General features: G+C 34.3%; 1 protein-coding gene across 6 annotated transcripts in view; it reads left to right on the top strand.

Annotated features, from left to right (window-relative positions):
* The window catches only part of LOC145962170 (uncharacterized), a 146,542-nt gene that overhangs the window by 30,363 nt on the left and 93,427 nt on the right, over positions 1–22,752 (top strand). The window contains exon 5 of one of the 6 annotated variants that reach the window (XM_083083107.1): positions 11,069–11,175. The exons of the other annotated variants lie outside the window; for them this stretch is intronic. Coding sequence (XP_082939233.1) covers positions 11,172–11,175 — 4 coding nt within the window. The 5' untranslated portion in view covers positions 11,069–11,171. The remainder of the gene's footprint in view (positions 1–11,068; positions 11,176–22,752) is intronic. 6 annotated transcript variants of the gene reach the window in all.

The following is a 22,752-nucleotide window of genomic DNA, read 5'->3' as shown; positions in this document are numbered from 1 at the left end:
TTTATAACATGATACAGACGATGAAATTGTTTGGATGCATACGTTGTGTATTGTTGAATGTTACATATTACGTATAATAAAACTTTCAATTTTTTAAATTTTTTAAATAAACTGGCTATCTGTTTTCGGAGATGATATCGTAAGTTTAGTAATACCGATCCAAATGTACAATCGCTGTATTATTATTTTTTTATTAATATTTTATTAGAACGTAAATAACTTAATATACGCTCTTATTTTTAGAATTAAACGCATTATAATTAGAAATTATGGTCAAATCGATAAATCACCGACAATACTACCGTACATACCTATCGCTGCCTATGGTACGATATATCATTGCACTCTTCACAAGATGATATATTGCTCGACAGTGTTCTCCACTCGAGTGCATTTTTGTTATCGTTTCTCTTTTCCTAGTATCGTCGCGCATTAATGGCGCATCGAGTTCCGTAGGGTTTTCGTACTGATTCGAAAGAAAAAAGTCTTTCATTTTTTCCTAACTTTTTTATCGATTTCTTTATTTCCTTTGTGCCGGATTGATTTTTATATTACGAGATTTACAATTATACAAGTTTATTATTCTTATATTTTTATTGTCGATATTTTGTCTAAAACTTTCTATATTTTTGAAATATTTTTTGTACGGTCATCTGCACACGAGGATGTCTTTAATATGTAAAATTTCTATTTGCGGTTTTATACACGTTGTTTTATACAACGTGTTTATTGCTATGGTCGTTAAAGATTATTGCGATGGTGGTTTTCTCCAACGTGGTTTTCTCCAACGCGAATGACGCGAAATCATGTGTAATAAACGAGATTTCACCGCTAATCCCACAATAATAAAAATTGCAATTTGATCTCAAAAAGAGCTCAGCATATTATATCAGACGAAAATTGTTTGAACAATTCTTTTCTATTAGTTACAATGGTTTTCTATTAGTTACAAAAGAGTAAATTGTATTTAAATTTAAATGCATATTGTATATAATATTTTTTGATATATACTGTATATAATATTTTATCTGTTACATTATTTATTCCGATTATAAATTTCCTTAAAATTTTAATTAATTTTATTCGTATATAAATATCTGTAAAATATTTATATCTTTAATTTATATATATCATAGTCGCAAATATATATAATTTTGCTTGTATATTAATCAAATGAAGATGAACATTTAGCACGTTACAAGCATCATAATGAATCCAGCCGGAAAAGACATGAGGTGTAATCAGTGTTTCATTAATTCCACAGGAAATTTACGCCTGACAGTAAAAACACGCGTCTATCTCCATCACAATAATTTGTATGACCGAACATATTTCTTTCTCGAAAATTTAGCCTCGGACGAAACAGCGGTTGTGACGGTTCTATCGTTTCCACCAAAGATTATCCTTTAATCGTGCGAACTAATGCGGCTTTATTGCGCGTGCAAATTACAGATAATGCATGCTTATGTGCTATTCGTGTGGAAATTCATAGAATTTTACGTTAATACAGGCGCGTGTTTTACGTCGGTAAATTCACGGAAAATTTTGCTGGACATTTTCGTCTATAGAGAGATCATCGTTATGGCAGATTTAATTGGAATATTTATCCTTTAAATACGCGAGCGAATGATGGCATCGATGTTTTCTCGGTTTTATTGCGGAGATATTTTTCCATTCCTGTCATAATATCGTAATAGATTTTCACGACGTATGAGAAAAAATTGAATAATTTTTTTTATTCTGAATAGTTTTTCTATTTCTTTTTCTTTAGTGGATTGATTTAATTTTAATTCGATTTGTGTGTTGATCATTGCGATATAAAAACATCATCGCACAGAAAGTAGAGAAACGATCCTCTTATGAATTAAAAGATATTTTAGTTAGAAGAAACCAATCAGCTTTTGAGATTATCAAAAAATACGGTATACTTATAATATTATTTTATACTTTTTATATTTTCAATTTATTTTTATACTAATTTCTTGATTTCCTTTTCCGATTATTTTATGATATATCTTAGTTATACCTTATATATAAATATTTTTTCACCATAATACGTCGATAATGAATTTGCACTGTACTCTTTCTTGAAACTTTTTATATTATTCATTCAATCTCTCGCTTTTATGTTTGTTCGCGTGTTCAAATATTTCGTAGGAGGAAGTGACGATGCCACGTGAATGACTTGCCGTAAAGTCATTCAGTAGTCAATAAATTTCTTGCCCGTCGTTCACCGCTTCCGTCTTTGCAGTTGCGACTGCATGATCTCACGTAAAACGACGGAACGACGCTTTCGAAAACGTGGTGGAACGAGGGCGTAGTCCCTTCCCCGCCCGGACAAATTGGCTGTGGTCGCAGTAAGCACAGCCGCGACAAATAGATGCTGTTTACTTATGTAGGTCGACAAACAAAATAGGTGTCGTGCTTAGCCGGTAGTCGTTGAAAACGCTGGGAATCCGCAAACTGCCAACTATATACCCCGTATCTCCCGTGAAATCAATTCTCTATACATTAATTTTCTACTACGCCGACGAGAAGGTTTAATTCATTATAAATATTGATGCTAAATGCTTCGAAATTAAGCATTCGGTCAATTAATTTTTTTTTACTTAATAATAAATCTTTTTTAAATGTGTTATTAAATTTCGATCAATTAATTTTTATTTAATAATAAACATTTTACTTTTAAATGTGTTATTAAATTTTGTACCAGAAAACGAGAAGTAAATTTAAAAAAAAATTGTAATACAGCGTATGGCAATTGGATCAGGTTCTAGTAGATCCATCCGGCTTTAGTCAGACAGGCCGATTAATACTGTCCGTTACTACTGCAACACGAGCTCTAATATTGAACGATGGAACAGGAATATTGTTAATTTTTAAATTTATCTATGTAGTGTTATTATACATTATACAAATAAATTTAAAAATGTTGCTATGATAAATAATTTCGTGACTTTTACAGATTTTTATTATAATAGCAAATAATTTATTCCATGAATACTTATCGCGTGATACATCACAACTAATATTCGGTGCGCTGTATTAAATAATTATGTTTATAATGAGTTCTAAATTTTATTGTGTTATACGAATTCTAGTATTGTTAACCGAGCGTATATCAATGTAATAGAGCACGTTTGTACACACGGGACACCCTGTAGCATCGTTGGCAGTCGCGGAGAAGTGGAAATGGTTGGGAGTCGCTCGAGTCTGGTAACAGCGGGAAATAGTCGAGGATCTCTTCGTCGGTCGTGCAGGATGGTGGTTGCAGTAGTTGATCGGTGGAGTGCAGTGCGGATCCATAAGTCATGAGGTTCAACACGTTCAACCGGCTTTCCAACAAGACGAACAAGCGACTAGACGAGGAAGAAGCCGCGACGAGAGAAGTAGTGTTTGCTCGTGACTCGCATCATCCTCTCCCTCACTACCATTTTTGCCGTTGACTATCGTCAGTTACACCCCGCAGGTTACTACTCGTGCGACTTCAATTACGAGGCCGATCACCTGCTCGCCCTCATTTATATCACCGTCCGATCTCCGCTAAATACATTTCGCAGTTGTTTTTATATTCACTGTGGTTTGATGTCGTTTATATTAAAACACATCAAATGGAGACATTAAAAGTGATATCGATGATATAAAATTATCAAAAGATTAGTTACCTAATTATTATTAATAATAGCTTTTAATTGATATTAATTTTCTTAGAATTATAAATGAAGAGAAGTCAGAGAGAGGGTAAATTAAATTATACAAGTAAATTGGGGATAATGAAATTGTAATAGACATGAGATACGCATGCAAGATAAAAATTAAGCTTTCAAATTGTTATAAATTAAACTTTCAATTTGTTATAAATTTATAATGTATCTTTCGATAATCTTAGAATCATAATTATGATTTATAACAATTTGAAAGCTTAATTTTTATCGGGCTTTCAATTAATGTTATCGTACAATGACCTGTCAAACAAACAATAAAGTTATCAAATTCTCAGCCCGCTGCCTTGTCAATACGGCGAGCAAGCAATCGCTATTCCCATTAGCTTTATGGGTTTCGGTGGTGATTATTGAGGTGTGATGCGTCGATAGCGAATACGTATCTGTGTCCGTATCCCCGCGTGTCTGTTTTCAGGATAGCGCGCTTTACCTGATTCAATTACAATTGCACGTTTGTCGAACGAGTAGACGGAGCGTCTACAATGCGAAGTCTCGCTCGATTCTTGCTTTTATTTGCCACAGAAAGCCACGGTTAATTGAGAACTATATAGCGTCCTTCGCCCGTGGCGAAGCAATTTACCTGGCCCAAGGTATAGGCAACAGTTACACACGTCGCCTTTCGCGTTTTTGGTCACCGTTTTATTCTATTTTCACGACGGTGCAACGTCGCCGTCTGGTACGCTTAGAGACGAGAAGGTAACATGAACTATTACGAAAGTAATTTTGTTGAGCTAAATTCTCTCTCTTGTCCGCTCTCTTATTTTTCTTTTATAAGTCGCGTGTAATCGACAATTTGCAGGCAACTAGAACCGACGCGTGCTAAATAAAAATTCTACTTTTTCGAAAATTTTATAATACGAGTAATTGAGTGTTGTTACGCAACTTTACATTTCTTCGACGATTAAGCGATGATTGGAAGTCAACAATGTGTATTGATTTCGCACTTTGTATGTTAATCACTCTTGCAGTGAGAGAGATTAATTGCGGCAGTTTGTTGTTGATCTGTTGGTGCAAAACGAATGAATGTTATCTCGGTATTTCAATTTGCAGATCGTAATTACTTCTCGGAAGCGAATCCAGAACTTTGTAGATGTTAAAGCTTTTATCACGCTCGACTTCGTGCTTCTCCGTTAATTGGAAATTATGTTCGCTCCACATCTCGTTATGTATTACCGCTGTGTGGCTTCCATAATAAACAATCTGCAAATATATGCAAATATATCTCCTACGAGCGTTATATTCTTCGTTATTTCTGCTTCTTGAAGCGATTATTACTGATCTCATAAGGAAATATTTCCTAATAGGGAATAGGGTTGGTTATAAAAACATTTCCTTATTTGTTTTGCGCAAGATAAATGAAAATCAAATATCCGGAAAATGCTATTTTTATAATACACTTTAGGATTTTCATTTTATTCTCCTATGAAAAATTATTAATTAAAGAAAATAATTAAAACAAACGTGTACGGATCTATCCCAAGGAGCACAAATCTCGAAAAGAAAAAAATACAAATATATGTTAATATAATTACGATCTGGAAAAATACGATCTGGTAATATTTTCTATTAATCAATAGATAACAAGCAGTTAGATGAAAATTAATGAGAATGACAAAAGGTAGAAAAACTTGCAACGCATTAAGAGTTTAATAATTCCTTCCTTCGTGCTTAAATATCGACATGCTTGTTCGACATTAGCCTTCCGTCGCGTTTTTGACAGTTTACTCTCCGCACTGTACATTTTCTATTGGCTCTCGATATGACAGACTGTTATTCGGTATTGCGTAAAATGCGCGTGCATCCGCATGCATACATGGATACGTGCGAGCCGCGAATGAGCGATGGATACCGCTATCGATTACGAGCTGCGTCAAGTCGAGTGCTATTCTCGCCCGATATTCGGCGAGAGGGCATCGACGCCGGCCCGGCTTTCGTGATGGTCGATGATGTTTGCGCGAACAAGTACCGCGGTCATATATGTAACCAGATCGTCGAACCCTACGTGCGGTAATCTTGTATGGCATTTTTTTGCACGCATCACAAGCGGGTACCAACATGAGTAACCCGCGGCTGAGTTTGCCAATCAATTCACGTTACATACGGTTAGTTACATACGCTTTTTTTTTCTACTATTTTTCCTTTATTTGATATTCGAGATGTTCGATATTTTTGTCGTCTTGCCTTCGGCGAAATTTTTGTTGCGCATTAACGCTGCAATATATTCGGTACAAATGTTACATATTTAATTTCTGTCATCGCACATATGTCATTTACATTTTTATCTCATTACAAATTCAGTACATCTCAGTATATTCTATTTATGTATAATTCGCTTTTCTTTTATATTTCTTTTCTATTTCTCATATTTCTCTGATGAGAGCTATTATACTGTTATTACGCTAATGAATATGTTTCTTCTTTAGTCGACATTATGTGTATATTTTATTCGAAATTGTTTTTCTTATATTTTTGCACGATATGTGACAATTTATTCTAGACACGGTTAGTATAAAGTCCGTCTGTTTGCAAAATAGTACATGTGCTTCCATCGTTATCGACATAAATCTGATTTGTTCACGTTCATTGTGCGTTTACTGGACCAAAAGTGAAATATATCCTCATATTACGTATTGATTTACGCATACGTGTACATCTGTACGTCAACAAATCATAAAATATTAAGTTTCTTTTAAACATTTTGATTGAAATATAACTCTTATTATTGATTATTGCTCGATTAATTAATTGTAAGGTAGAGATACGAAGGAATTAAGAAAGAGGAAGATAAATCATCATTGTCTATTTTGTTTTCTCTGTAATATCACATTGTAATCTCAATCGCGCTTCGTTAAAATGTATTTTTTAGATGATAAGGATTTAACATTTTTAAGTATTCAGCAAGTTTTTTCATTCAATTAATGATTTTTCTACAGTAAGGACTTTTATTTTTTATCTTTCTAACATATGCTCTTATAGAATTGATTCATAATGATGTGAATGGAATGTGTTTGAGGAAAAAGAAGAAAAATGAGAAAAAATGATGGAAATTTAAGGTAATTTAGAATCGCTTCCTAAAGCGTGAAAATATCTCAACGATTTTTTCGCGTTGATTTCTTCGTTCATATCCCTGAAATCCTTCTTGAAATTCACCTCTAGAAGCCCTTGTTAACGCCTAGCCACCCTCCTGCTTTCGATCCGAAGAAGGCGAAGAAGATATGACATAATATTTTAAAATGCTAAGAACAGAGAGAGGGAAAGAAAGAGAGAGAGGAGGAGGGATGAAATCTATTATGCTTTTTTTATGAGTCTATAAGTAAAAATACGGAATACTAGTGTGAAATTTTTGTTGTTTTTTTTATCCATTAATGTGATCGTATTAATTAGTGGAACGTTGTTTTAGGATATTAGATTATGAAATGACTCAAGAATAATTTTTCAATAGGAAGGACATTATGAGAGCGACACTGTAGAGAATTTGAACTGAATAGAATACACACATACAGATTTTCCGTTTAGTTAGACTAAACAATACGTTTCCGTATTGTATAGTAAAGGTAATTAGGTCAAAGTATGGTAATTAAGATCATTTCGTAAATGAAATAACGTCATCATTTTCGTAATAATAAAGTTAAACAATTATACAAGAGTTACGATATTGTTGTTACGATATTATTATTACAAAATTTAATAAAATACATAGGATATTTAATAAATGAGTGATACCATAGAATATTTAACAAATGTATTTTGAAAAGAAAATATCAAATTTTTATTAAAAAATAACAATTCATTTTATTATCGGATATCATCAAGATATTTTATTTATTTAAACATTTCAATTTTTATCGTATAATTATTTCTCGATTGCGATTTTATTTTTCTGCATTGCCTTCTTTCAGTCTTCCATTTGATGTCCCGCTATAATGACAGGAACAGATGACTTCTCTCGGATTATTCTACGGGCTGATGTAAAGCCATAAAATTGACCACAAGTCTCTCATATGTTTGCAGGGTTGGGAACTCTACGCGGCTACATGCGACACATATCGTATCGATCGGCAAATTGCTAGAGTTCAAGGCTTGGCATTTCACGGCTATAAACCGAGAATCTCTAGCATGCAGTGACCCCATTAATTAACGTTTAATTTCTCAGTGCATTTCCCCTCAATACAAATTCATTAAAAGTGGATGCTCTGAAGAATTTTATATGTGTAAATGGCTTGCATAACTTTCTTTCGCAGCCGCAAAGTTGGCCTTTTTTTCCCGAAGGGCTATTAAGACCGACCACCTGAGGCTTCGTTTTATCCGCGAGAAAGTTGGGAATCTCATTTTCCACCACACACGGCAGCATGCATTTCATTTTTACTCAAAATGGAGCGCATACAGATCGGTCGAAAAATGAGAATAATGTTCTGATATATGTATCTAATGTATCTAATGCATGCGAATGCAAAAATAATAAAAATTATGGAGATATTATATATAATTATCTTTATAAAGAACGCGCTATGCAATTTTAAAGTGACTGGGTTGGAAAAAAACGTAAATAACGACAATTTTATTACCGCAATATACTAAAATGATTAATGAACAAATTCGATCGATTCAATATTAACTTGAATAAAATAAAATCATTATTTCTCAAAATAAATAATTTTATAATTCGTGTTGAAAAGTTTAACTGCTTTTTTAACTTTATTATTTTAGTATTCAAATATAAATAAGTGAATGATAAGATAAAAGTGCATAGTTACAATTTTCGAATATTAATTAATAACGTTATTAATTGACAGGAAAAATAACATTTCTTTTGCTGTCTTTGTTATATATTAAATCACTAGTTTAAAAAAAATTCATTATTTTTCTCCTTTTTTCTCTCTTTTTTGTTGTAAAAAACTATTGATTTTAAATGTTTAATAATTGCGATACGATAATAACATAATTATTTTTGATTTGCGCAGACACGTCGGGAGAATACGGACGTAATTTAATCGATTAATGAAATAACGTTGTATTTAAGCTGCCTCTGGGATCAATGTCCTTGTAAAAGCGACCTACTTCTCCCTTCTCGTTGTTTGCGGTGATTTGCGATATCGCTTGTTCATCAGTTTAGATCAGCAAATTATAATTTGTAAAGATGCGTTTGATATGATAGTGTGAAAACAATTTCGCGGATACATATATTATGGGGAAATTTTACAATAAATATAAAATAGGTTAACTCTCTTTTCTTCTGGACCAAATCACAATATTACTATTACCTAATTTTTATATTTGAACCTTACGTTTTTTATTTATTCGCTTTAATATTTGAAATATTTTATTATTATATTGTTGTTAAATATTACGCCATTTCTTTACATTTTATCACTCCGATATATTTACATTAACATTTTTTAATACATAATGTAATTTCATAAGACTCTTAAAGTTTATTTAAGTTTGAAGCAGAAAATATATACATATTATTATAAGAATAGATGTTAAAGTAGAAATGTTATTATTAAATATAAATAATATCTGTATTTTCTGTTTTAAAATTAAATAGAGTTTAAGAATAACACTGATTCCTATCTTTCGAAAATTTTGTGTATATTAGCAAATATCTTGTTTTACATTTTCAATATGTTTTTATATGGAAAATTTTCCCTTTCTCGATAATATCACGAGATCCACCATAGCTCTCTGTATGTACAAAGTAAACAGAAAATCCGCGAAGTATGTTCGCCTGTAAAACGAAAGCCGCGTTCGGCCGCACGCATAATCTCATTTCGCGAGAGTACGCAGACTTTGCGGTTCATCAAAAACGGATTACGCGATCGATTGGCTCGCAAAGATGCTTATGCCGAAAGGCACGTTCGTCGTTCCGATCCCTCCGATGAAATCGGACGAAGGGAACGAACGTACTTTGACATTTTCCCAGTTGATCAGCTGAGCCAAAAATGAACGATGCGTTTTATAACGTTATAGGAGCGACCACATTTTGTATGCACTTCCGCTTACGTGACCTGCCCGGTGCATCCGTGGCGTGATTTATACGTCGGTTATTTAGTCGGTTTATTGGCAGTCTCACCTCTTTCTGTTGATCACGCTAGCTAAGCGATCACTGACAATTCTACTTCCATTTTCTGCACGATTTCTTTCTATACTTGTCTGAAATAGTTTCCCACGATATGACTCGTCATTGTCGTGGTTTTATAGCAAATTATTGTTCGTTTTTTTGCCCGCATATATTTGTCTTATTTTTCCCTATCTAATATATCTTTCTTGTTTCTCAAAAGAATCGCGTGTCGTCTTTTACAGAAATAGGAACATCACAGGACTCAGATTGAAAAGAATAGGATAGAAACTGTTGGCGATATAAAATGATAGAGTTCTTTGATTTTGGAAGATGTTTAATTATCTTTTGGTTAGCAGAGTTCGCAAGCAAAATTAACGTGACAAGACATATAGCAGAAAGAAAACTAATAAAGAAAGACAAATTTAATTTAAAATCAATCTGTTTTATTGAATCACTTTGCACAGTTCTATAACGACAAAGATCCAAAATTTTACGTCAAACTAAAGCAATTATGAACACAGAAATCATGAGTAAAAAATTTTATTAACTTATATTATTATAATAAATATCATAATAAATTATCATAATAAATTATAATTTATAATTCGTATTGTTAAAGAACACACTAAAAGTAACAAATTGATTCAACCAAGCCAATAGATCACTTTGATTAAGAAAAGCTAACATTTGCCGATGTAATCGCTCCATCGGGATCACAATGGCGCCTCTGTTTTCTATTCAACGTGCGGCAACATGCCACAAATGCCTGCAAATGACACATATTGTCTAGCGTCATATTTCATCGATGATATTATACGACAAGGCGTAAGAAGTTAAGAGCGGTGAATTAGTGGCAAAGAAATTCATAGTTACGTGCGAATTTTGAGGAGACAATGTTAAAAAAGAAAGGGAAACCCACAGAATCGGTCTTAATTATCAGATATTAGCTTATTAAAAAATTGCAAATGTTAAAAGCTAAAATTTCAACAAAAATCGTGTATATATAATATGTCTCTAAATATTTAACAAAATCTAAATATTTTATAAAAATTTAATTTTTCCCAGCATGGAATAATCAGATTTTAAAAAATTGTTTGATTATCCTTATTATTATTTTTAAGAGATTCTCTTCTCTCTTTCTTTTTCTCTCTTTTATATGTCATATATTTTTCAAATTTTTTCCATTTATACATTTAAATTATTCATTTTTATCTCCATCATATTGCGATTGAAAAAATACATACATTCTCTCTATTTATTTTATGTTACAATTATTTTGTTACAGAAAATAGACTTCTTATTTTGTGGTTATATCTATTTTTCTGGATTGAATACACGCGGGAAGATTTTACACTCAGCCCTACAAATTGAAGGACCGCCACTGCAAAATGGGTAAGCTGAAAGCCCGTGCTTCTTCTATAACGGTTGAGTCAGCGTTCCTTTGTTAAGAACAACTTTACTCACGCGGCGATTTTCTACCATAACTCGGAGAGCGGAAAAGGAGAGGGTATCGAACGGAAAGGGGAATGCAATGGCAAAGAGATTCTCTCGCGCAACGCAAGGTGATTGATGCATCAGGAAAGACTCGGAAGTCAAAGCTGTCGCGATTTTTTCGACGATGAAGAGCAGAATCAATGCTGGAATGTGTGCTGCAAAACAAGGATGTATTCCGGAATCAAATGTTCCGATTGTACATTCTCTCTTTGATCTCTGGAAATAGAAATTATCTGCGCTAATCTTGCTTGATTGGGTTGAAAACGTTAATTTTCTCGATCAATAGAGTTGAGAAAATATTTAACGAACATAATCATAGAGCTTCTGCGTTTAAGTAAAAAGAAGCTCACTCGTTAATCTGATTCATTCACTTTTGATATTATATGTTTCTTTAATTTATATATTTTTAATTACGTATCTTGTTTCAGTTGTACATATGTTGCACATGAGCGAACGTTGCTTAATTACTTTGGCCGTAATTTATCAAATATAATAGAATGAGATCAACGTTCAGACTCAAGAAGGCAAAAGACAATTCAGAAATGATGATTGATGCTTACAAAAAGTCGCCGCGAGTTTTTCGACAAAGAAGACAATCGTCGAAAGATTCTATTTAGAAGAACTTAATGAGATGACATCGTCATTTCTTTGCTTTTTATAAGTAATATATAGAGTATTCTAGATTCTCATTTCATCATTTCTTTCAGAGCATTTCTCCGTCCAATTGGAAGTTTAGTTTACTCTTAAGTAAAACTTTAATTGATCACTATCTCACTTCTCTGTTTACTCTCTCTGATATCAAATTTTTAAAAATTTTCTCTTCTCATAAGAGAAAAATTTTTTAAAATTTGATGTAAAATATGTTTTCGTAACTTTAATATTCGTATTTTATTCGACATTAAAACAGTTAAATATTTCGCACGTTAGAGGCACTGCTACTTTAGTGAAATTTAATTATTGAAATAGAATTATTGATACTGACTTGAAAGGTAAAACTTGTGAAAGGATGCGCTTGTCTTCTTTTTTTCGTGACTGTTAAGACTGGCGACCGCATGACATCTTTGATGAGCTGGATCGTTCGCGTGCGGGATTTCTATCCGGGATTCGCAAAAAACGGATCCATTCACCTGCGGGCGTTTTTTCAAGCTAGCTCACCTTCTTTTTGCGAGCCCGTACGCGAGACGCTATCTTGAATTTTAATTAAAGCAAAAAGGGTTAAAATCCCTAGACACCGACCCGTCCCTTGGTCTCTGCCCGTTCCGACTTCGGTGCAGTCTTGCACGATGTTACTGAAGAGAAACATAGTGCACCAGCTCGTGAAATAAAATCAAGAAAAGGCTTCGCGCAGAGAGGCGCCGGAGAGCGAGACCGGATTTCCCTTTCTCGAATTGTGAGCGTGTCCTTTCCTCCTCCCTTTCGCTCTCTTCTCAAGGGATTTTATTTGTTAAATTGCTCGCATTTCTCCTTCGTAGCTGCACGTCAAATGTCTGGCTTAAGAATTTTAATTCAAGTCCTCGAAGCTTTCGGCGCGTCAAAATTTTTCGAAGGAAAAGAATTATAATCCCCTGATTATACGAAGCGAGCTCGCTTCTTAGCGAGGACAGATTCTCGACGATTTGTTTCGGGGTCGACAAAACGAAAATCGAGCTACTAGGGCCGTTAAATTAATTCATGTTGTGTCGCGAGAAGTGTCCCGTTTGTTAAATTATTATTCGACGAAAATGTGTATTGCATTAAAACGATTTTCACAAGTACGCATAGAGCAGGCTCGGTTCCTGGGACGAACGCAATTGGCCAGAAATGTTTCAACAACGTCGTGACGCGATGTTATTGAAAATCGCAAATGCATCGCATGTCGCGGTATAGTCGAAAGCGGCGTCTTATCGGCGTTTCCTTTCTCCCGGCTTTTTCGAGCGAAAATAGGGAAACTCTCGGATTTTAATGCAAGCACGGTTCCACGACGTTTTTGCATGTGGTTTGCTCCGTTGCATAATAAAGCGATTTAGAAGTTTTTGCCGGCCGATCAGGAGAGAACAGGCACAACTTGGACTGCCAATTTTCGCCACGAGGTTCCTCAGTCGAAGTTCGTTCCATCTTTCGCGGCGACATCGTCGACATCATCTCCGTTAAGAACGTTCCTTAACGAGGAGAAGTCTTCCAAAATCGCAAACGAGTTGATTTCGTGAATTTTACGAGGCAAAGGATCTCTCGAGAATTCTTGAAGTATTTTCGCTCTCAGCGTTTCCTCTTTCCTGTCATGCTCTCCTTCATCTTCCTCTCTCTCGTCTTTCCCGCCGTCCTTATCAACCAATTTTTCGCTGTTCCGCGAATACGTGTGTCGAATGAACGATCTCTGAACCGGATAATTAACGTTTTAACTATCTCCGACGCGTGTGAAAAATTTCCAATGAACCAATCCCTCTTTGTATGACTACACCATAACTCCTTGCGCTTACAAGTTGATAAAGTAAAATAAATATATACTAAATCGACGAAAAATACAGTGCAAAATTAATAGAAAAAGAGGTACAGATATGAATGTGAAACATATAAATATGAGACACATTGAGATTCTTTTTAAAACATAAAATTTAGATATCTAGTGTGTAATTTATATAATAAATATTTCATGTAAAAATATATAATATTATCGGTTAAAAAATTATAGTATAATAATTTGTATTCTCTTTCTTTTCCGTAAGGCAATTGACATCTCGAGATAAGAACGACGCGTACACACAGAGTCGATCGATACGCCGGTTATCCGAGAGGTTCAAAGTTCGCGAACACGCGAATTAGCTGCTGAGCAGATATGGTTTCTCAAGTTCCGCAACAGCGCTTGATCCCCGGAGAACTTTTCCGGAAAATTGCCATCCTCCATTCTCTTTCTCATCTGTATTCCCGTCTTTTCTACAGGAATCATTCCACAATCAATGTAAGAGCTTAACGCTCTCTTTACGTTTACCTCTTCTTACTTGTATCCGCGATCGTTAAAGAAATATTTCCGCAGGCTACATCGAGGCGGATCAATCGTATCACGTAGCCAGCGTAAAAAGTTTAAAAAAACAGACACTGTTTTTCTCTGCGAGCGTGCGCACCAATTCGTTCGAATAAACAGCGAGGCAGTTAATAAAAAGATAGTCGGTGTAGGGTAAGAAAGCCGATCATCGAGGGAAAAATTGCAGTCGCAAGAAAAGTATTGAGGGAAGAAAGGAAAGAGAGAGAAAGACGGAGAAGACGAGGGGGAAAGAGAAGAAGGAAAGAGGGAAGAGCAGGTCGATGTGAGCAGCGAAGGGGATGCAATCTATAGCCGTAGGGTTGCTGAACTTTCCAAGAGTGTCAGCCTGAAGCTTTATGCGTCTGCCTCGTTCGTTTTCTCGGAGTTTGCCTTTCTCATACACGTTACATACGTATACGTACGTGCCTATGCGTATGTATACACGTATATATATGTCTCGAAACCGCTCTTTCGTTCAGCTAGTCTTCGCGTTTGGACGGAAGTCAAGAAAAGACAAAAGACGAAACGTCCGTTTCCGGTAACGGATCGACTGGACACGACGGAAATTGGTTGCTCTTGTCCTGGAAGGTGTACGTGTTAATTCACAGGGGAAAAATATCGGACAGGACATCTCCCAGAGAACCGTCACGAAATATGTCCCGAATCCCGTGATCCATTTCTTTTTTTTCCTCCCCGAGTGCCTCTCTCCTTCTTTCCACTTTCTTCTCGACATCCTCGCCAGAATTCTCTCGTCGAGCAGGATTTCCGTGATGGATGATTTGAGAGCAGAGGGAGGTTTAAAAAAGTTTCGACTAATTTTACTTTGAGAACCCTTATCAGGATATATACATATACCAATTTTCACTACTTTTGGAAATTCATTGTTCTTTGCCGGAAGAAGCGGATATGCCGTGTCATGATATTCCAAGATGACAGATGCAGAGAAGACACGCGTGTATACAACCAGCTTTACTTGCTTATTTGCGTTCTGCAATCAAACACGAAAGAAATGAGAGAGAAAGAAATGAAAGAAAATACAGCAATGAAAAATTTCCACGAGTTGGTTGACTATGGTACTCGGGAAGTTGTGTGCGAAATGTCGCGTCTTGCGCAAAATTTGCAACTTTGAGTTCCGCGTACTTATTTTCTTTCGAAATGTTTGCTAGAAAATATTTCATTTCAGCGGGAAAAAGAATATACAGAACGTAGTAAGTAAAATTACTTCTAGTCTGAATCATACGCGTTTTTTTTATTTTATTAACAGAACGCAATCGTCAAAGTTCTTTCAGTTGAGAATTATATTAGACTATTATTATTTCTATTAGATTTTCTATTAGATTATTATTAAAAAAAATAACAGAGAAATATTTTTTAATATGTGGAAACATTTTGTCATCAATAGATAAAAAATTTTAGATAGAGAATAAATAAATTTTTAAATAGAGAAGTTGTGTTTATATCGCAAAAACTTATGAGGAATTGAAATTAATGAATAAAATATAATAATATAAATTATCTGTTTGATAAATAATTCTCTTGCGAATATATGATACAAAAATGCAGCAACCAATTTATTATTATATCTTAATTAATTACATTATTTTTCTTTTATATGTCTTTTTATTAGTTATTTTATTTATTAATTACTTTATACATTTTTTCAATTTTGAGCAGAGAAAATAAAATATAATAAGATTTTTGAAATTATATTTAAGTCGGATGAAAAATAAAGAACGAGAAGTTTTTCATTCACGGTTTGTCATCTTTTATAATGTCCTGCTAATTGAATAATTTGAATCGAAAGCTCTGAAGAAACCTTTGGAAATAAAGTGAGTACGTACAGATGCATAACGGAGAGGAATTAAAAGGACCCTCGCGTTTTTCCAAGGGAAAAGATATAGGAGCTATTTCTCTTCCTCCAAATCCACTTTTTTCACGCTCATCCCGACCAACGTTTCAGCAACAACCCCCATATTGCGCTTCATTTCTTGCGGATTAGAAAAATTGCAGAATGGAGTGGAAACGTGTTCTCTGAGAATACGTATTCTTTTTCTCAACGATTTTCATTATTTCTTCTTGTTTTATGTCGTAATTTTTACTCATGTACCAAAGTTATTTCTAATATTCTTTTTATATTATAATTATTTGGTATCACAATTAATAAAATTTTTAATGATTATATTATATATATTTTATGTAGTTTATAAAAGAATAGTCTTATATTTTTAATTTTAATTATAACTTGGAAAATTAAAACTAAATAAGACATTTGAATGATTATTAATTTTTTCTCTCTTTGAGAAATTTTCTTGAATCTTCTTGAGAATATTTTGATATATATATATATATATATATATATATATATATATATATATATACATATATCAGGAAATTATATATCTCATATTGATGCAGTTTTTCAATTTCTATTTTCGTTCTCTTTTCTTCCCTCTAATCATTTTAATTTTGCACTTTCATCGTAACAATAATTCGAGCCATAGTATTGTCAGAAGAGAAAATTTCATTATTTCTATTACGCTGTGCGGTGGTGCGGAATCGAATTAGAGGTAAACATATAACGGATGCGGGAAATGCATATAGAGAGGAACAGTCGCGAAAACAGTGGAGGGAGAAAGAGTGGTTTTCAGCGGTTTAGGTCCTGATAAAATGTGATAACGGAACGTGGTTTCCGTGTATATATAACGGCGAGGAATGATGACACCACATTGCTTTTGCCGACACGCCGACGACTCGCTTTCGAGTTCTCGTTCCGGTCGGCGTATCAGCACTCCCCCTCTTTCTCGTCACCGTTTTGCTCTTTTCGACATTTACGCGAATACCAATCCACCCCCTGTCGTATTTCTCCGGGGATCGGAAGAGAGCGAACCGTACACAACAATCGAGTGACTACATCTGGCTTTGATCGGATTTATAGGCTTTGTTTCAATATTTTATAATAGCTTTTTTGCTATAATAAGATGTAAAGAAGATTTTTTAATTATATCTCTTATTATATTGTCTTTGAATAGTTTTTTTAAAGAATAAAAGTCATATATAAAAATGTAGCAAGATATACGCATATACTCATTATTATTCTAAGCAAATATATCCACAATTATTTAATTCTAAGCTTAAAGTTAGATAAGTTTTGATATGATATATTAAGGATATATAAGCGTATACTTTTTTAAATTAATTTTTATAATTCTTGTCCATATATTGACGCAAAAAATACATACTTTCCCTTTTACATTTTATAATCATCTCTTATAAATATTAAATATCAACAGCGGTAAAATCTAGAGTCTCTGATGCCATCGGTTATTTCTATTAAAAATCAGAAACGTTCTTTCTCTCGAATATTTTGGATGTCGAGACCGATTAGTATGACACTTTTATTATTGCTAAAATACCCATAACGATGAAATTATACTTGTCACATTGTTTCTAAAAAATGTAAAAACCGACTACATCGAACGTAAAGACTTTATTTTATCTCTTGAAATGAAAAATAAAAAGAGAAAGAGAGAGAGAGGATGATGAGAATAAAAGCGAGAAACATGGCGCGTTGATTCATTTCCGAGACATATCCAGAACCATAGATCAGAATCAGACGAGATTCGCTCTCGGGAAAATATGAAATCTAGAATAATCCACGAATATTCTAACAAATTTATCATCGCTATTATTAAAACGATTTACTAAAAACTGCAATCTCTTGCATCACTTTTTTCAAAATAAGAATTCATGATATATCAGATATACGTATAAATGGCAAGAAAAATTACAACGTCAAAGAACGATACATGTTCGAGATTTCGCGTGTAGATTTCGCTCGTGTAAGATGCCCTTTCCGCGCTGAATCGCTTCTGACGTACAATTTACTTCCCGTTTCGTTCGTCTCTTTCCGGCGATTCTTGTATCTTCTCGCTATATCTCTTATGTCGACGGTCGCTTGATTACAGAAGTTACAGGCTCGAAACGCGAGTCTGTACTCCACACATAGTGAAATACGTATATCGTACGACAGTCAGTACAAAAGCCCGCTGGGAGAGAGAAAAGGGAATGGAGAAGATGGATATTACGAGAAAATGACGTACCGTCTCGTTCTGTCGAAACCATTCGTGAAAACCCACCGGTGGTTTCGCGCGAAGAACCGTCGAAATTGCAGCCGACTTTCTGCAATCGTTTTAAAAGGAAATCGTAGTTTCGCAACGAAACTGCCCTAAAACATCCTTAGTACTGTTCGATCTATTTTTATCATGCGACTTGTGTATCGCCTTTGATTCTTCGTCTGAGTTTTGCAGCGTTGCAATCAGGTTCCTGCGAATAAAAATGTCGTTTTATGCAGGATACATGTAAGTGAGAAAAATTTATTAATAATGTAATTTTTTCTCTCATGAAATCCTCTTGATTTCCAGGATTCTTTTTTCGATAAAATATAAAAAATTTAAAGATGAGAGATCAAAAATATGTTTTACGCTCCCATAATGCTGATTCGTAAAATGTCTTATTAAAGAGACAAACCACGTAACAATTCCGTTCTAATTCTGTCATTAAAATTGATTCCGTGGGCTCCAGATGACGCGATCATTTACGTACATCACGCCAGCAAATGTGTCGCATTCAAGTGCGACGCGAGTTTCACCGCACTGTCATAACTGATTAGAACATTGTTACTTTCGCATACATTAGCTCACATCAGCGGTGTTTGGTTTGCTGAAAATCTGTCATGTGCCTGTTAAGCCGACTAATGATTTGGCTAATGATTCATCAGTCTGTTGTGAAACATTTGTCTAATGCCGGCGCCGTTGCATCTTGCCTCGCGTACCGCATCGGTGCGTATTGTTGCTGTTGATGCAGAATAACCAAAGTTTCTAGCTCATTAATTATCACCGGGCTTATGTATCACGGCATCATCGTGACCGAACGGACGAAATACTCGATGATTAATATTACCTCAATTTATAACGTTAGCGACGCCGACCGCGACTGGTACATCGCGAGGATGCAATTTAATATGCAATAAGCGCGAATTTACGGATATCGATTTTTTTGACCTTTCATTTAGTAAGAAAAATATCTGATTTCTTTTTTTTTCTACACATAACTTTGTATAATTAAAAGCCATTATATCTTAATTGTTTAACGACTGACCACTCGTGATGTTATAATAATTTTATGAGTATAGTTTTATGCCCCTTTAAATTTTTTATTAGTTATTAAATAAATTTATAATATATATATTTTTATCAGCTTCTTATTAATTACAAATTATTATATATTAGCTATTTATATAATCGATCTCAATTATCTCGTTGGATCATATATATATGTCTGTTATAAATTTCTATAAATGGAAAGAGAGATATCTATCACAGAGCAAGTACGAAATGCGAAGGGGTTAATCAGCGAGCTAATTTAGGCAGCTGCCGCGATAGAACCGCACAATTAATAGGTCCGCGATGCTCGACATTGATACGCGAGCAACCGACGTGATAACGTAATCTTTTGAGAAATAATGATCGCAGGTGCGAAAGCGACTGTTTGGCGCGACTTGTCGCGGAGAAGAAATTAGGTCTCGGCATTTTTATCACATTTAGCGCACGCTATCTTAATGAGGGGAGATGGGACGTGCCGATGAAATACGGACGTTTTGCGGAAAGGCTCATTATTCACGAAGGTTTATGCGCGTGATCGTTTATGGACCGACGAGGCTAATTGGGATGGGCGATATTAACGATCGAACGTTGGGATTATTTAATAGGATAATTGTTAATTGATATACACGGTGTGCGCGAAATGTATCGCCTGGCGCGCGGTGCGCATAGTACATATTTGTAATTAAGTAAATACGCATATATATAAATACATATGTATCGGATATCGAGCGACTGTGAAATATAAGCAGTGATGGAATATAGAATACAACGAAAGAACGAACCGTATTCCTGCGAATATCCTCCCGAGACATCACCTGCATGATACATTGCAGTATTAATTATTTTTCGATTATCGGAGATATGGAGAGAGGTATATTACTTTACTGTTGTCGTTATTACATGTATAAGCGATATTGCATTCTTCAATAATTAAAAAATTCCAGCAGAGTATTGTGTAAAAAATCTCTACAAGTTTTTCAAGAACGCGAAGCATACAAGAAGAAGCAAGATGAGACAGGCTAGAAATTTAAAATACAAGCCTGACTTTCTTCATAAAGATGCTGAATGCATAATATGTGACTTATAATCAATGATCTATTATATAATTTAAATGAAAATATAATGGATATCTCTCTTTCTATTTTTACATTTTATATTTTCCTCTCTATACTAGAAAATGAGACAATCCGGGATCTACTTGCAATTCAAATGAGCAATGCGCATCTGCACTGTCGATGTAAATCACGTATTTATCCCGTACGATAACGAGGACGAAGTTCAAGAAAGCATACCTCGGTCGTTATAACTTCGCGAAAGTCAGTGAGATTGAGAGGAAGAAAGAGAGAGAGAAAGAGACAGAATCCACACCCGGTCTGAATAATAATTTTGTAGATATTCTTCTTCCCGCCGTTCTTCGACTCTCGATGTCGGGATAGTCAGGAAGAGGCTACGCCTCTCTCATCCTGACCCATTAAACTTACTTTTCTCTTCGTTCGTTCGCATCCTCTAGCTCTCTTTCCCTTCCATCGGAAGTAAGTTGTCGATTATACCGGGTGAAGTCCGGATGCAGCTACATCGCATCCGGACATGCACGATAACGGCTACTTTCGCGATTGCTGCCTCTGCCTGATCGATGCGTGTAACAAATATCATACAGCGAATTGAAAAATTTGAAAGCAATTGCTGCCGGTCCAATAATCATTGCTTCTATCACCAATTATCGAGCAATAATTCCACGAAATATCATAAAATTCTTGAATGCATCATTTTTAATTTTATTTAATGATATAATATCGAAGAGACAATTATTTGATATGATATCTGATATGATACCTGATTTGTTATGTAAATCTCGGGGATACTGATTATATAATTTAATTATATAAAAGTATTGTATATGTAATTTTTTTTATATTCGCTATTTTACATTTCACTTTTCTGATAGTTCAAACTCAGATTTAAGTAACGCAAACAGCTTTCTAATCATAATCGTTTGAAATGCATACAAATGCTGTCAATTTGCATCGAGAAGCAGATTGGCAGGAAGCTCTCGATCATCAGTGGCACAGAAGATGTAATATATCTTGTGGAAACGTCAAGAGAACTCCTAGGAACCTATAAAATTCGACTTCCTATTCCGCCGCCAGCTCTGTACTATATCGAATCTTCCAGCACGAACATTGGAGGATTTTCGATCCACCGGTCGTTCGTTTCACCTCTTATTTCGCCAAAAATTCTCGTAATAAGAATGTTCCCTCAAAATCTGTCAAATTCTTCTATTTTTCATTCAAAAATTTCGATTTTGCTTTCATTACTCACTTGCATTCTTCTCGAATCTCAATCGATGTAGCAGTTATGTAAAAAAACATATCTGTCATATCGATTTCTTTTAAAGATTGTACCTTTATTAATTTTTCATATTAAAAAAATTAAAAATTAGAGTAATATTGTTGGTACAATGTCTCAAATTTAATTTTTTTTAATTTTTTATTTCATATTTCAATGTTTTTAAAATAAAAAGTGCATAGTAAATTAAATAAAATAATTTCCTCTTCTTTTTTTTGCAAATTCTATGAAATTTTTATTAAAAAATTAATATATTTTTTATATATAGTTCTCTCTGTTCAATTTCATAATGTGAATTGATCTGAAGTGTAATACATTCTCTCGAAATAAGTTCGAAATTTGGAAAGGATTTAAACATTTCATGAATACGAAAGAATAGTATGTAGGATGTGGATTTTCCCTTCCATTGCAATCGATTTATCGAGACCAGGTCAAGCCGAAAACAACATCTGTGGAGTGCCGACTTTGGGATAGACGTTGGAGACAGCTAACACTGTATCCGAATCCGGGATCAAGCCTTCGTCCAGTCGGCCGATCGTAAAATCTCGGGCGAGAGCGAAAACTTAAAGCCGTGTGTATAGCTGTTCAAAGCTCATGTGTTTGTAAGTTCTGTAGACTAAGCACCTGAAACGCAATTAAGTGCTTAATCTGTAGAAATTCTGACGACAGTGATATATTATGATATTTTCACGGAATCTTCTCTTTGCGTTTTGTTTTATTTTATTATCCTCTAATATTATTAATGTTTCGAAGATTTTAAAACTTTTAAAACGTTTTGGCAAAAATAAGAGAAAGAGAAAAAGAGAGAGAGAGAGAGGGAAAAAGAGATTAATCGAAATAGTAGTAATTATTTATGTCTATCACGTATAATCTCTCTGTATAATATAGATTAGAATATTAGATAGATTAAAATAATTTTGAAATGTGAAATTTTTACATGAAATGAAAATGTATATGTAATTTTAATTT

The sequence above is a fragment of the Camponotus vicinus genome, unplaced genomic scaffold (genome assembly GCF_025532165.1).
Source record: "Camponotus vicinus isolate PSW18456_S1 unplaced genomic scaffold, iyCamVici1.0 SCAF_11, whole genome shotgun sequence".
NCBI classification, from domain to species: Eukaryota; Metazoa; Arthropoda; class Insecta; order Hymenoptera; family Formicidae; genus Camponotus; species Camponotus vicinus.
The sequence above is the reverse complement of the archived record's forward strand: the minus strand, read 5'-3'. Positions and strand labels throughout refer to the sequence as shown.